The sequence below is a fragment of the Zalophus californianus genome, chromosome 6 (genome assembly GCF_009762305.2).
Source record: "Zalophus californianus isolate mZalCal1 chromosome 6, mZalCal1.pri.v2, whole genome shotgun sequence".
Lineage (NCBI taxonomy): Eukaryota > Metazoa > Chordata > Mammalia > Carnivora > Otariidae > Zalophus > Zalophus californianus.
Genome location: NC_045600.1, coordinates 85,415,466 through 85,431,725, shown reverse-complemented (window position 1 = coordinate 85,431,725; position 16,260 = coordinate 85,415,466). Strand labels below are relative to the sequence as shown.

The following is a 16,260-nucleotide window of genomic DNA, read 5'->3' as shown; positions in this document are numbered from 1 at the left end:
CTTGGGCTCCTCCAAGGGCCCCCTGCGATCCCCTATCACTGGTCCCTCTCTCAGAAGCACACCTTTTTCCAAAGCCCAATGATCAGGTATTCAGCGGCTCAGGTGACAAACCTGTCAGGTTACAGATACTGTTTCCTGAAAGACCACACTACAGTGTCAGTGGCAATTCAGGCTGCCTGCAGTGCCCTGCCCTCACCTGGCTATCCCACACAAGGTGAGATTAACCAGAACTCACCTCTTCCTGGTGCTCACCTGGAAGCATGGCTCTGAGCCTCTGGCCTCTGCTGCTGCCGCTATCCTGCGCAGGTGAGCAGGGCTAAGGATGAAGGGGATGGTTGCTAAAAAGAGACTTAAGAATGCAGAGAGGAGTGCCTGGGTGGTTCAGTCGTTAGGCATCTGCCTTCAGCTCAGGTCATGATCCCCGGGTCCTGGGATCGAGCCCCGCATCGGGCTCCCTGCTCCACAGGAAGCCTGCTTCTCCCTCTCCCACTCCCCCTGCTTGTGTTCCCTCTCTCACTGTGTCTCTCTCTGTCAAATAAATAAATAAAATATTAAGAAGAAAAAGAATGCAGAGATTAACTGGTTTCTATAACAGATAAGGGAAGATGGGCAGAGACTAAGGCTAGGGAGAAAGTGAGGGGTAAGAAAGCAGATCAAGACTTCCTGTAGGCTGATTCAGTAAAGGGACTCAGCTCGCCATCCCCTTTGCCTCTCCTTCGATCCAAGCTAGGGCTGGGTTCCAGGGCAAGGCTGAATTGGGTTCTAGGCTCTTCCCCTTTAGTGAGCTCCTATTTCTCTCTTTACAGTGACTCTGGTCCCTACTGGGATTCAGTCCCTGGACCCTGGTCTCTCCTTCCTGAAGTCATTGCTCTCCACCATGGACCAGGCTCCCCAGGGGTCCCTCAGCCACTCACGGTTCTCTGCATTCCTGGCCAACATTTCTTCCTCCTTTGAGCCTGGGAGAATGGGGGAGGGACCTGTGGGGGAGCCCCCACCCCTCCAGCCCCCTGCTCTCCGGCTCCACGACTTCCTAGTGACCCTGAGAGGCAGCCCAGACTGGGAGCCAATGCTAGGGCTGCTAGGGGATGTGCTGGCACTGCTGGGACAGGAGCAGACCCCCCGGGACTTCCTGGGGCACCAGGCAGGTGTGCTGGGTGGACTGGCAGAGGTGCTGCTAGGAGCCTTGCTTCCCATGGGACCCCCGGCCCCTACCCGGCCCCCATGTACTCGTGATGGGCCCTCTGACTGCATCCTGGTGGCTGACTGGTTGCCTTCTCTGCGACTGCTGTTAGAGGGCACACACTGGCAGGCACTGGTACAGGTGCAGCCCAGTGTGGACCCTGCCAATGCCACAGGCCTCGATGGGACAGAGCCAACCCCGCACTTTTTGCAGGGTCTGTTGGGTTTGCTCACCCCAGTAGGGGAGCTGGGCTCCGAGGAGGCTCTTTGGGGAGGCCTGCTGCGCACGGTGGGGGCCCCCCTCTCTGCTGCCTTCCAGGAGGGGCTGCTCCGTGTCACCGACTCCCTACGGGATGAGGTCTTTTCCATTCTGGGGCAACCAGAGCCTGATGGCAATGGGCAGTGCCAGGGAGGTGAGTGCTGCCAGGTCTGGGGCTGGGCTGTGGCAGGGCAAAGAAGGGGTGAGATTGGGGGAGTCCTCTTCCTTACTGTTTCCCTCCTAGGCAACCTTCAGCAGCTGCTTTTATGGTAAGTAACTCTCCTACCAGGAGAGGAGTTCTGATTGGACCTGGGAAGTCATCAGCCTCCAGCGTGGAGGAGAAAACTGATGGGAGGGGTGTGGTTTAGGGGTTTTGGAGTGTGACTGTCTGGGTTGGTGTCCCAGCTTTACCTTACCTAGCCATGTGACCTTGGGGAGGTTACATTCTCATTCTATGCCTCAGTTTCCCTACTTATAAAATATAGATAATATTAGCCACAATAGAGTTGTTGAAAGGGATTGAATGGGTTGATGTTGTATGTGTAAGCCACTTAGAACTGTGCCTCGCACATAGTGTCTAATAAATGTTACCTAGTAAAGATGGGGTATGGAAAGAAGAGACAAGACTGGATTCCTCCATCCCTTACTATTTCAGTACAACAATGCCAGAGCACAGTCAGACTTACTCAGTTGCTCAGCAGATTTCCTGATGAAGCCAACCAAGGGTTGGACTTAAGCTACCTAAAAGCATATGAAGAAAGGAGAAAGAAGGGAGCCAGGTGGACAGAAGGGACTCCAACTGGGCTGGAGTGATTCTGTGACTCGGCAGGACAGACCTCTCTCCCATTTCCACCATTCCAGTATTTAAACCAGGAAAACCTATATTCCCAGGGACCTTTTGGAAAAGCCTATGCTTGCCAGCCCCCAAGCAGGGCTCTGGGCCAGGTCAGAATGTTCAACTGGAGGAAATGTAAACTAACCAGATGCTGTCTGCTCCTCCTTCTACACCCAGGGGCATCCGGCACAACCTTTCCTGGGATGTCCAGGCGCTGGGCTTTCTGTCTGGATCGCCACCCCCACCCCCTGCCCTCCTCCACTGCCTGAGCACGGGTGTACCTCTGCCCAGGACTTCCCAGCCCTCGGCCCACATCAGCCCTCGCCAACGGCGAGCCATCTCTGTGGAAGCCCTCTGCAAGAACCACTCAGGCCCAGCACCACCCTACAGCATTTCCAACTTCTCCATCCACCTGCTCTGCCAGCACGCCAAGCCCACCACCCCGCGGCCCCCCTCCCAGCACCGCTGCTATCTGCCAGACAGCTGTGTGGTATGCAGTCTCGTGGGCGCCGGGTGCCCAAGGCTGGCTACAGGCTTGCCATGACCAGTTTCCTGATCAGTTCCTGGAGGCAATATGTAGCAACCTCTCCTTTTCAGCCCTGTCTGGTCCCAACCGCCGCCTGGTAAAGCGGCTCTGTGCTGGCCTGCTCCCACCAGCTACCAGCTGTCCTGAAGGTCTGCCCCCTGTTCCCCTCACCCCAGAGATCTTCTGGGGCTGCTTCTTGGAGAATGAGACCCTGTGGGCTGAGCAGCTGTGTGGAGAGGCGGGTCTGCAGGCTGTGCCCCCCAGCAATCAGGCTTGGGTTCAGCATGTGTGCCAGGGCCCCACCCCAGATGTCACTGCCTTCCCTCCCTGCCACATTGGACCTTGTGGGGAGCGCTGCCCAGATGGGGGCAGCTTCCTGATGATGGTCTGTGCCAATGACACCATGTACGAAGCCCTGGTGCCCTTCTGGCCTTGGCTTGCAGGCCAGTGCAGGATAAGTCGTGGGGGCAATGACACTTGCTTCCTAGAGGGGCTGCTGGGCCCTCTTCTGCCTTCTCTGCCGCCACTGGGACCATCCCCACTGTGCCTGGCCCCAGCTCCCTTCTTGCTTGGCATGCTATCCCAGTTGCCACGCTGTCAGTCCTCTGTACCAGCCATTGCCCACTCCACACGCCTACATTATCTCCTGCGCCTGCTGACCTTTCTCCTGGGTCCAGGGGCCGGGGGGACTGAGGCCCAGGGAATGCTGGGACAGGCCCTGATGCTCTCCAGTCTCCCAGACAACTGCTCCTTCTGGGATGCCTTCCGCCCAGAGGGCCGGCGCAGTGTGCTGCGGACAGTCGGAGAGTACCTGGGACAGGAGGAACGGCCGACCCCGCTGGGCTTTGAAGCCACCGCCAGCCCCAGCTCTGTTATAGACAAGATGGAGCTGCTGGCCTGCTTCAGCGTGAGTGATCTGCCAAGGTGAAAGCCCCTGGAACAGAGGGAAAGGCCTCCAAATGGTTTCTCTGATACCAAGAGGATAAGAGTATAGTATACTACAGTGATTGAAGCATATAGCTCTGGAGTCAGACAGGCTTGGGTTCACATCTTAGTTCTATGATCAACCTTGGACAAGTTATTTAACCTCTCTGGGCAATATTTTTTTATCTATAAATAGGGGAGAATGATCATGCCAATTTTTTTTTTAGGGTAGCTGTAAGGATTACCTAAGATAAGACATGCTGTGGGCTTATGTGGATAGCAGGATACATAAACATGCAATAAATGGTATCTCATTATTCTGACTCTTTGACTCTCCCCCTTTCTGCTCCGGAAAGGAAAGGGATCAAGTTGGAGGGCTCTAATTCTGTCCCTAGAGAGCGAGAATTGGAGGCTGGCAAAACAAAGGAAGTTAAAGCAGAAATGAGAAAAAATCAGGGCAACTATAAATCGGAAGCCTTGGGTTCTGGGTTCAACTATGTCACAAATTAGTGTGGTGTTAGGCAAATAATTTAATTTAGGTTTTCTGGGCTTCTGTTTCTTCTCTGTAGAGTGAAGGGGCTAGAATATATAAATACCATAATTAATTCATCGGTTCCCTGTTATATATAAGGCACTTTGCTAGGTTCTGTAGGGTATGTAAAGGTTCCTTCCTCCGTGTTAGGGCCTGCCATTCTCAAGCCCTGCATCCAATGAAATGCTTTTAGACAGATTCATAGTAATTTGGTTCAGATCTCCAAGTATTTATTTATTGATCCAGCAACGAACCTGGCATGGAAAAAGATACAGGAGAAGTTAAAGACATCATCCCTGGCCTAAAGGAGTTTAATATCTGAGGAGACACACATATAGCTTCAGATGAAGGACAAGCATCCTAGCAAGTAGAGTTGGAGCACCTGGGGAAGCTTCAGGAGGGACAGAGAAGATAGCTCTTGGCATCTTGTCTGTCTCCCCACCAGCCTGTGCTATGGGATCTGCTCCAGAGGGAGAAGAGTGTTTGGGCCCTGCAGATTCTAGTGCAGGTAACAGATGGAGGAGCCCATGGGTGGGCTGGGTCACAACCCAGTGAGGCCATGTCCACAAGAACTTCCCACTCCTAGGCATACCTGCACATGCCACCAGAAAATCTCCAGCAGCTGGTGCTTTCAGCAGAGAGGGAGGCTGCTCAGGGCTTCCTGACGCTCATGCACCGTTCCTGGGCCCAGCTGCAGGTGGGCATTGAGAGAGGGGGAACCAGGGTGGAGGGAGAAATCTAGAAATCAAGAGCACCTGGAACCGGGTGTGCAGAGGGCTTGCCCAGTGGAAGGAGGAACTTGAGAGGAGACAACAAGGATACTGAGCATTTCCAGAGCCAGCATCTATTCCTGTGCCCCCCGCAGGTACCACCGTCTGAGGAGCAGGCCCTGGGTCGCCTGACTGCCTTGCTGCTCCAGCGGTACCCGCGCCTCACCTCCCAGCTCTTCATTGACCTGTCACCGCTCATCCCCTTCTTGGCTGTCTCTGACCTGATGCGCTTCCCACCATCCCTGTTGGCCAACGACAGTGTGTAAGGACCCTACACCACTCCTCCTGATCCTGTCAGGGTCAGGCTGACCCCACCAGCCTAGCTCAGCCCCTTCCTGAGATCCTCTCTGTTAAAATTAGGGAGAGTCTCCTTCTTGCCCACGACAGTAGGGGCTGCAGAGAGCCAGGGGACAACTGCTTGGAACAGAGCCAGGGGTTGAGACCCATTACTCTCCCCAGCCTGGCTGCCATTCGGGATTACAGCCCAGGAATGAGACCTGAACAGAAGGAGGCTCTTGCAAAGCGCCTGCTGGCCCCTGAGCTTTTCGGGGAAGTGCCTGCCTGGTCCCAGGAGCTACTGTGGGCAGTGTTGCCCCTGCTCCCCCACCTCCCTCTGGAAAACTTTCTGCAGCTCAGCCCTCACCAGGTAGGATGTGATCCTCTTAACTTGACTAGCCCATCTTCTGCTAGGTGGGACAGGAGTCGGTAGCATGTCTCCTGGTGAGCTCCTCCCCACAAGTGTCCCACAGTGACCCCACCACAAAGCTGACCTGCCTCATCTCAGATCCAGGCCCTGGAGGATAGCTGGCCAGCCGCAGGTCTTGGGCCAGGGCACGCCCGACATGTGCTACGCAGCCTGGTGAACCAGAGTGTCCAGGACGGAGAGGAGCAGGTACGCAGGTGAGTGGTTGTGGGATCAGTGATCAAGGCCACATTGGGAGAGAGGTGAGGACAGCTGCCATGGTGGGTTGGGGTCCTAGGAAGGAAGGGGCAAGAAAGTAGGCAGTGGCCCCAGGCAGTATCGGACTCGAGGACAGAGGCCTATCTATGGCACCCATATTTCCTGGTTTAGTGGTCAGAGTGGCTACTCTATGTACCTATGTGGTCCCCACCTTAGTGCCAGCTTCCATGACCACATGAAGGCCAGCTTTGTGCCCTTCTCAGGCTGGGGTCCCTCGCCTGTTTCCTGAGCCCTGAGGAGCTGCAGAGCCTGGTACCCTTGAGTGACCCAATGGGGCCGGTAGAACGGGGGCTGCTGGAATGTGCGGCCAACGGGACCCTCAGCCCCCAAGGACGGGTGAGCCCCTTAGCACAGACCTACAAGACTCTAGGCGTTCCTTGGGTCAGCGTGGAGGACTTGCCCGGTCATCTCAACCAAACTTGAGCACAACGGTGCCATCCCTCCCCTGACCCCTGCCACCTCTGTTCCTTTTTCCATGGTCATTCTTATCTGTTACCACCTCTTCCTGACCTATGCCATTTGGTCTGTGGCACCACAAACATACCCTTTGACATCTTACACCCATTCTGTTCCTGTCCCATCCCTGGTTCTAAGCCCTAGCCCGGGGCCTGGGAAATCCAAAGGTGGGATTGGACAGGAAGTTTAAGGTTCACTTGTCTTTTCTCTCCAGTCCCAAACCTTCTTTGGTTACAGGTGGCATATGAACTTCTGGGAGTGTTGCGCTCCTCTGGAGGAGCCGTGCTGAGCCCCCCGAGAGCTGCGAGTCTGGGCCCCTCTCTTCCCTCAGCTGGGCCTCCGCTTCCTACAGGAGCTGTCAGAGCCCCAGCTTAGAGCCATGCTTCCTGCCCTGCAGGGAACCAGTGTCACACCCGCCCAGGTGGGCCTGTCTCACTCTCTGGCATCCACCCTCCCCGTCCCCCCCACCCCGGGAACCCCAGTCAAGAGACTTATATTCAGGGATACCATCAGCTTCTCTGGAGCCTCCTCCCTTTTCTCTGTCCCAAGGAAGACTCCCTCATCCCCCTTCCTCAGATCAAGAAGAGCCTGGAGCCAGGTTCCTCAGTGGGGGTGGTAGAGAGGGAGCGGGAAGTTTTGGAGGGTAGCCCTAGGGATTTGTTTCAAACCTGGCTGCCAGGACCTGAGAGCTGGTGTTTCCTGTCCCATCCCACCTTAGGCTGTTTTACTGCTTGGACGGCTCCTCCCCAGGCACGATGTGAGTAGCAGCAACTTCTCAACATCCCCCAGAGGTCCCTGTCCCCCTTTCGCTGGCTCCCGCCACTGCCCCTTTCTTCCCTCTAAGCGTGCTGTACTGTGATTGTTGTCCTCCGCACCGCCCTGCCTCTCTTCTTCAGGACCCTTGTCTCTCTTGCTTCCCAGCTGTCCCTGGAGGAACTCTGCTCCTTGCACCCTCTGCTCCCAGGCCTCAGCTCCCAGACACTCCAGGCCATCCCTAGGCGAGTTCTGTTGGGGGCCTGCTCCTGCCTGGCCCCCGAATTATCACGCCTCTCAGCCTGCCAGACCGCAGCGTTGTTGCAGACCTTTCGGGTATGAGAGTGGCAGGGAGGATGAGACATTCAGGGATATGGGCTCTGGGGAAGGAGGAGGGCATCTTCCCTGTGGCCAGGGAAGGCCTCCCACACCTCCCCACTTCCTTACACACACACACACACACACACACACACACACACACACACACACACACACACTGCTAATTCTCATGCAGGCAAAAGATGGAGTTAAAAGCGTTGGTGCGACAGGTGCCAGTGCAGCTGTGTGTATCCCTGGTCAGGTACGTGTGGCATCTCCCAACTAAACTCCTCTCCATGTCCCAGGGCAGTTTCATGTGGCTGGTGCTGCCTCCCACGCTCGCCCTCAGTGGTCCTGAGAGTCCAGGCTGGCTCTGTGCCCACCAAGACATTAGCAGCCCTCCCCAGGTCCAGAGACAGGGCAGCGTGATCCACAATGGCCTAGCATGTCAAAGCCAGAAGGGTCTGAGAACTCTTCCAAGCCAGCCACCCTGCTTTCAGATAAAAAGAGCAAAGCTCAGAGAGGACTTTAGTCCACCAGGTGCCTAAATGGCAGCAAGTCTTGCCCGCAGCCACCTTGGATGTGAGGGCTCCCCGGCGTGCACTGCTCTGGTGGCGCAGGCCATCCGTCCTCATCCTAGCTTTGGCCCCTTCCTGCCCCGGCTCCCTGCTTCCCTACCACTGCACTGCCACACACATCCCCAGCAGCAGCCCCGCCCCACCACCTGGCCGGACTGCCTGCTTCCCCTGCTCCCGCTAAAGCTGCTGCAGCTGGACTCCACAGCTCTTCTGGCTCACCGAAGGCGCTACCGTGAGCTGCCCTGGTCCGAGCAGCAGGTAGTGCTCCCCACTTACCCCACGACTACCCTCTACATTCCACGATTTTTACCCATCAGCCCTGGATTGGGCACGTTATCCCGAACATCCTTTATACTTGCTTTACTCTTTCCTTCTCCCTCCTCCCTAATGCCCCATTCCTCTCTCTCTTGCTCGCTCTCTCTCTCTCTATCTCTCTCTCTCGGAGGAATGTGCATTTGGGAGAGTAGGAGGTTGGTGGGACCCACAGGGTGGGGAGGCAGGACTGGATCCAAGACATCTTGAGTTCTTAGGCAAATACCTCTGCTGGGGCGCTGCTCCTCTTTTTCCTCTTGTAGGCACAGTTTCTCTGGAAGAAGATGCAGGTGCCCACCAACCTGACACTCAGGAATCTGCAGTGAGTAACTTGCGTTGGCAGTGAGTTTAATTTGACTAACATTTTTTGAGCACTTATCATGTGCCTGGCACGATGTGATATGCAATGGGAGATGTGGGGACGAAGGATGCATTGTCCCACAGGCATTGTCCCAGCCTGTGGGCCTTCTCTTGGCTCCTCCTCTCTTCCCTCCCTTGCCCTCCTACAGGACCACAACTATCCTTATTAGTTTAAGGGATTCAGAAAACCTGGGGTCAGATCCCATCCCTGACACGTATTTGTGATCTTGGGCAAGTTATTTAACCTCTCTAAGCTTCAGTTTTTTCTTCTATAGAATGAGAATTAAAATAGTACCTACCTCATGGGATGTGGTTGTGAGGATTAAATGAGATAAGGCATATAAGGTACTTAATATAGTGCCTGGCCCCGTGCAAGCTCCCAATACACATTTGCTGTTGTTAGTTTGATCTCATTAATCAGAACCACTGGCCAAGCAGCAATAAACAGGAATAAGCAAGTATCACCTAACCTCTACCCACAGTAAAAGAATCATGGACTTCAGAATCTAAAGACATAGCTGTTGGCTCAGGTTACCATGTTTGTAATAGAATGATGTTGGGAACGTCTCTTGACCTCTGTGAATGTTTATTTTCCTCTCTGATAAATAGTGATGATGTGGGGAGCCAATGAAAATATCTATGGAAAAACATTTCTCAAACTATAAGCTACCATAAATGAACATCTGTACTTGTGTCGAGAGTGTTGATACAAGGAGCAGACAGACCATGGCATGTGTTGAATGAGCATCTATCCACTCACACACCTACAGGGCTCTGGGCACCCTGGCAGGGGGCATGTCATGTGAGTTTCTGCAGCAGATCAACTCGATGGCAGACTTCCTTGAAGTAGTGCATATGATCTATCAGCTGCCCACCGGGATTCGAGGGAGCCTGGTGAGAGGGGTGCTTAGGCATTTGTTGGGGCAGGGAGGCAGGGACCCTGGATACAGAATCCAGCCCCCATGCTCAACTCTGTCCTGACCCGTTCCTCCACCCTGTCCTACAGAGAGCCTGTATCTGGGCAGAGCTACAGCGGAGAATGACCATGCCTGAACCAGAGTTGGCAACCCTGGGGCCAGAACTGAGTGGGCTAGACACCAAGCTACTCCTGGATTTACCGTAAGTAACTAGAGATACTGGCTTCTTAGGAATTTCAACTTGGGGTAGAAGATCTGCCCTTAGGAAGTGCCCTTAAGGTGGTGGTTTTCTTTCTGATGGTTCCCTAACATCAGTTATAGCCCAAAGTGGAGGATTCTATTCAAAGTTGCTCTATGTATTGACTGGCTCCCAGAACATGGCCCCAACATGGGACAGCTGAGGGTGGGCAACACTATGATGTGGCCTGCCAAGCAATCATAATATAATAGGTTACATTAATAGAGATAGAATATCTGAACTGAGGGAGGCAATGGTCCAATTCTGCCCTAGAGGACTGTAGTCTGCTTAAGCAACCATGTTGTCAGTGTGTTCAGTAGAGTACAGAAAGAGAACATGTACGAAACATGCATGATAAATGCCTTCAAATACCCCAAGGGCTACCAAATAGAAAATAGATTGGCATGTTTCTGAAGGGCCCTATTGGGCATCACAAGGATGAGGGAATAAAAATCAGATTCTTGCAAAATATAAGGAAAATTGAGGTGGTGAATTCCTGACTTCAACTTTCAAGAGCTATTCAAGCCTAGGCTGGATGGTCCCATAGCAAGAATGTTGTAGAGCACATTCCAGTATGGGTAAGGGTTGTGAGGAGAGAAAACTCATGAACCTGAGTCCTCCTAACACAGACTCTAGGAGTTTATGAGTATCTCTCATACGCTTCTTTTTCCATTTTACCCCCATCCCTACCCCATTGCCATCTGAACTGTAAGTCAGGGTAGAAAAAGGTGTTAGTCTTCCTAGGGATGAGGTGACGATAAAAGCAGTTGACTCCGTCCTTCATTTTTATAGGCCTTTCCACAGATTTTGGCCTTTGTGCTACATGGCCTATTTCCAGTTCCAGAATTGGCAACACTAGACAGAGTATAGACTATGACTTCTGATTTGGGGGCAAGAGGGCCTAAAAAAAAAAAAAAAACATTCAAATCTGTTTAAATTTATTGGTCCTTGGAGATAATTTAGAATTCCAAGGACCTAGGGTGAAAGATCCTAGACCATGAGTTGGAAGACCTGAGTTCCTCATCTGTGAAAGAAAAACACCTGTCTTACCTCAAGATCTTGTCATAAGGATCAAATGAGAAAACATCCAAAAGAACTTGGTAAACTGTGTAGCACTATGCAAATGAGAGAGGACCTCCTCACAAGTAGAGGAAGGGTGGCATTGTGGAAGAGAGGAATTGGGAGTAAGATCCCACCACCTCTGGGAGCCTGTTTCCTAATCTATATGAGGGGGGAGTTTTAATGATATTTAATATTTGGGGTTTGGGTTCCATCAGATGGTAGGATCATTGGTCATTTCTTCTCAGGAAGACTAGAAATATGTCATTCCTTTTGTTCTCTCCCTTTAAACACTATGATGGGAATTGCATGTGGGGCAATTTGATATCAGATCCTGTCCAGGGCCGTAAGGTTTGGTCTGATGTTACCTCTTTTGTCTGGGCAATGTGGCAATCTGTGGTCCCATTTCAACAGGGCTCATTTCTGAGGGCCCCTGTTGTCAAACTGCTGTAGGGTCCGGTTGATGGATAGACTGTCCAATGACTCTATTATGTTGGTGGTGGAGCTGGTACGAGGAGCTCCAGAGCAACTGCAGACACTGACCCCCCTCCACCGGGTAGCCCTGGCAGAGAGGGCACTACAAAACTTGGTAAGAGTCCAACCTACCAGACTCAGAACTGCTGCCTGGATAATATTCACCTCTCAGACAATGCTCTCTGTCTTCTAGGCCCAGCCCCACACTTTTGATGCCAAACAAAAGGTTCTTGTCCACAAGACCCTAGCCCCTAGATCTACCTCTAGGTTCCATTCCTTGAGAACCTGCTTCCTATTTCTTGTCCACATTCATGGGAGTCCCAAAAATCCCTTGGATTCCATCTCCTAGCCTTTCAGCCTCCTCCTACCTGGGCTCCTTATTTAAGAAAGTAAACACTGCCATTGTTTTGCCATTGGGAGCTGGATGGAGAGAAAAATCAAAGGTTTTGGGGTCTTGATCAAAGAATCTGGTCCTCTGAGTCAGAGATGCATTGTCCCAAGGCCTGATGCCCCTCTTCAGGCTCCAAAGGAGACAACAGTCTCAAGGGAAGTGCTGGAGACATTGGGCCCCTTGGTTGGATTCCTGGGGATGGAGAGTACACGACGGATCCCCCTACCGATCCTGCTGGCCCATCTCAATCAGCTGCAGGGCTTCTGCCTAGGAGAGCCATTTGCCACAGAGCTGGGATGGCTCCTGTTGCAGGAGCCTGTTCTTGGGTATGAAACTTCGGGAACTTCCAATTCTAACTCATCCTACACCCACCCTCTTAACCACTATCATCAGTGGCAGCTCACTCAATATACTCAAGGTTCCTTGGAGCCCTGAGTCCCCAGTCCTTGCATGTCCTCTTTTCCCCTTCCTCTCCCTCACAGTTCTCTCAGCATCCCAGCCCCTGATCTTCTTCCTGTCCCCCAGGAAGCCGGAGTTGTGGAGCCAGGGTGAAGTAGAACAAGCTGGACGCCTAGTACTCACTCTGTCTACTGAAGCTATTTCCTTGATCCCCAGGGTGAGGTGAAGGAACAAGGGAGGGAGGAAGAGCAGAGAGGGGATGGGTGAGCTGGTTCTGGGGAGCTAAGGCCAAGGAGGCTGAGGGCAAGGGATGTGAAACCTGAATCTGGGGGAAACTGCTAAAAAGAGACAGGACTTTGGAATTACAGCTGCAGCAGCTGGCCCTGACCTTTCTAGGTCTCTGCACCCTCCATCTACCTTTTCACACAGGAAGCCTTGGGCCCAGAGACCCTGGAGCGGCTCCTAGAGAAACAGCAGAGCTGGGAGCAGAGCAGAGTTGGACAGCTATGTGGGAGGCCACAGCTTGCTCCCAAGAAAGCAGCCTTGGTAGCTGGGATTGTACGGCCTACTGCAGAAGATCTCCCAGGTGAAACTACCCAAATACTCATGTCTATTGGGGTGTATAGGACGGAATATCCAGCAATGTAGTCATAAATTTAGGCTCTAGGGATGCTGTGCTTTTTAAGTAGATTTACACACTTTCTGTTCTCTGGGCTTGGGTTTTCTAATCTATAAACCAAAGTGGTTAGAGGAATGATCTACAAGGTCTTTTCTAGTTCTAGGGTTCTATTGCCCTAGAAATTTAGAATCCATTGCATTTTTAGCCCAGGACTTCCCTTTTTCTATTCTCTTATCCCTGTTAACAGTGACCCAGCTTCTAGGCTTGGCTCTATGTTAGAATATAGAGCTGTCTGCTGGGAAGATGCTTAGGATGTAGGAGGGAGACCCTGTGGGGCCAGAGACCTGGGTTCTGATCTACACCTTGCCATTAAATACCTAGGCAACCTCCCTCAGTCTTCCATTTATACAATGAGGGGCTTGTCCTCTCTAGTCACTTACTTGTTCTAACATCCTTTGAGTCCTATAATTCTCACACTAGAGTAATCCTTTGGTCCATAGTGTGCACACTGCCCTATCCAAAGGTTGGAGGGGGTCATTCCTTCTATAGATATTTCTCTGGGCATAGTTTAGTTCTACACTGACCCCCTGTGCCTGCCTTACCCCTTCAGAACCTGTGCCAAATTGTGCAGATGTACGGGGGACATTCCCAGCAGCCTGGTCAGCAACCCAGATTGCAGAGATGGAGCTCTCAGACTTTGAGGACTGCCTGGCATTATTTGCAGGAGACCCAGGACTTGGGCCTGAAGAACTACGGGCAGCAATGGGCAAGGCAAAACAGGTTAGGTTATGGAGAGGCCAACATGAGGAAGCTGGTTGGGTGCAATTATGGGACACAGGGAATGGATAGCTGGGTAAGAGGTGGGAGAAACAGGAGATTAAAGAATTAGAGAGTTTGGATCCTGAGTAGGGAGTCAGAGGGGATAAGTATTAGAGGAAAGGAAGCTAGTACAGTGGGCAGAGGGAAGAAAGCAGGGGTTACCAAATTTTACTTTTTATCGAAATTATCCAGGGAGCAGGTTTTTAAAATGCTGATGCCAGGGTCCCATGCTAGACTCACTGAAGAATCTTCTTAGGGCTCTAGGGATCTGCATTTTAACAGGCATTCCCAGTGAGTCTGGTGCACATAAAAGTTTAGAACTCATGGACTAGAGTCTGCTATCTTCCCTACTGAGACTCTAGCGTCTTTCAGTAACACCTCAGTCAGAGGAACCTTAAACCATCCTCATCTTACAGTTGAGGAAACTCAAGACCCAGAGAGGCAAGTGATTTGCCTACAGTTACACAGCTAAGGTCAGAAGCATGACTAAGACCCAGCATTCTGACTCCTAGACCATTGCTTTTCCATTCACACTGTTCTTCTCTTTCTCCTAGTTGTGGGGTCCTCCCCGGGGATTCCGTCCTGAGCAGATCCTGCAGCTGGGTCGGCTTTTAATAGGTCTAGGAGAGCGGGAACTACAGGAGCTAATCCTAGTGGACTGGGGAGTGCTGAGCACCCTGGGGCAGATAGATGGCTGGAGCTCCATCCAGGTAACACCTTCCCTTTTCCTACTACCTTCCAAACATCCATTCCACAGGTCCAGGCCTCCAGGTCACCTAAAGCCTAAGGAATTTTTTTCCTGTCACCCTGCCTGGCCATTCTTTCTCTTTTTATATACCCCCTACTCATGGCATCAGGAACTCTGTGATTTATTCACTTTGAGGCCCCGAACAGGTCAAACTCCCTCCTGCCTGTTTTCCCTGGCTTTCTCTTTTTTGGATTCTCAACCTTCCCCACGGCTATTGGATCTTCAGGTCTTAATAATACAAGTATGTAATCCAGTAGCACTTGTCACTTCCCTGATCACTTCCTCTTCCATGAATTCCCCATGATTTCTCTCCTTATTCTGTGCCCTCCATCCCCATCCCAGCTCCGGGTTGTGGTCTCCAGTTTCTTGCGGCAGAGTGGCCGGCATGTGAGCCACCTGGACTTCCTTCACCTGACTGCACTGGGTTATACGCTCTGTGGACTTCGGCCAGAGGAGCTACAACATATCAGCAGTTGGGAATTCAGGTCACCTGCGGAGGGAAGGGTGTGGGTGGTGGCGCTGATGTAAAGGTGCTCACTGGGGTTGGAAGGCTCACGAAGGAGTGGTCCCATGGAGTAAGGGACCTCACTTGAAGCCATCTATACTCCCATCTCACGACCATGGGCCCTATCACTGTGGCTGAATCTTCCTCCCTTCCATCCCACTCTTCCACAGCCAAGCAGCTCTCTTCCTGGGCAATCTGCATCTCCGGTGTTCTGAGGAGCAACTGGAAGTTCTGGCCCAGCTCCTTGTGCGGCCTGGCGGTTTTGGCCCCATCAGTAACTGGGGGCCGGAGATCTTCACCGAAATTGGCACAATAGCAGGTAGGGGGGCTGGACCACTGCTGGTAATAGCTGTCAGGGTTTGGTTTCCTTACCATGGTGGAAGACTGCTCTGGAATTCTTAGGGTGGGAGTCCGAGAAGGTATTTAGGTAAGAGGTTGGAGATGTGTTGGGAAAGGTGTATGGTGGGGTACTTTGGGAGAGGTTGGAGAAGGTCTATAGGTTTGAAGAGAAGGGGGAAGGCCAGTAGAAGACAACATTTGGATGCCCATCCCACTTGCTTCGACAGCGGGGATCCCAGACCTGGCTCTTTCAGCACTGCTGCAGAAACAGATCCAGGGCCTTACCCCTCTTGCTATTTCTGTCATCCCTGCTCCTAAATTTGCTGTAAGTATTGATGGGCTGGGGCGTGGGGTGACCACGAAGAGCCAGGGCCCAACGGGGGCTACAATGGATGCACTGATTCCTGTCCCCGCCCCCAGGTGGTGTTCAGCCCCTCCCAGCTATCTAGTCTCACAAGTGTTCAGGCTGTGGCTGTCACTCCTGAACAAATGGCCTTTCTGAGTCCTGAGCAGCGACAAGCTGTGGCATGGGCCCAGCACGAGGGGAAGGAGAGCCCAGAACAGCAGGGTGAGTTCCCCAACTGCACAGCCTGACCCGCCAACTCCTGACCCAGAATCTGACCCTGAACTTGGTGCTCTCTGACTCAGGGAGATCCCTGGAATAAAGAGGTCTAGGCAGATAGTTTCCATCTATCAGTAATTCCTGGGGAACAGAGTTGTAACATTCCTCCCATTCCTCCCATTCTGTCTCATTATAGGTCGAAGCACAGCCTGGGGCCTTCAGGACTGGTCACAACCCTCCCGGGCCATGGCATTGACCATCTGCTTCCTTGGCAACCTGCTATGAACCTGTCCCTACAGTTAAAGAGAGAGCTCTTGGGAAAGAAACTTTAATAAAATACAAATGGAAATGCATTCTAATTATCCTCAGGAAGCCGATGAGGAATATGGGTAAAATGCTAATGCTTTCCACCCACCTGAGAATCAGT

General features: G+C 52.4%; 1 protein-coding gene across 1 annotated transcript; it reads left to right on the top strand.

The window, feature by feature from the left end:
* Positions 1-260: 260 nt before the first annotated feature.
* On the top strand, positions 261-16,118 carry STRC (stereocilin). Its single transcript, XM_027571955.1, is given in 31 exon segments — positions 261-306; positions 786-1,592; positions 1,683-1,707; positions 2,451-2,721; positions 2,723-3,706; positions 4,701-4,763; positions 4,842-4,952; positions 5,121-5,287; positions 5,485-5,671; positions 5,810-5,925; positions 6,190-6,322; positions 6,680-6,733; positions 6,735-6,863; positions 7,161-7,199; positions 7,364-7,531; positions 7,710-7,775; positions 8,224-8,349; positions 8,667-8,725; positions 9,534-9,657; positions 9,770-9,882; positions 11,431-11,566; positions 11,972-12,168; positions 12,368-12,458; positions 12,671-12,827; positions 13,471-13,640; positions 14,234-14,389; positions 14,770-14,912; positions 15,103-15,251; positions 15,499-15,596; positions 15,692-15,839; positions 16,030-16,118. Coding segments are annotated over 31 exon segments (5,322 nt in total).
* Positions 16,119-16,260: the final 142 nt, after the last annotated feature.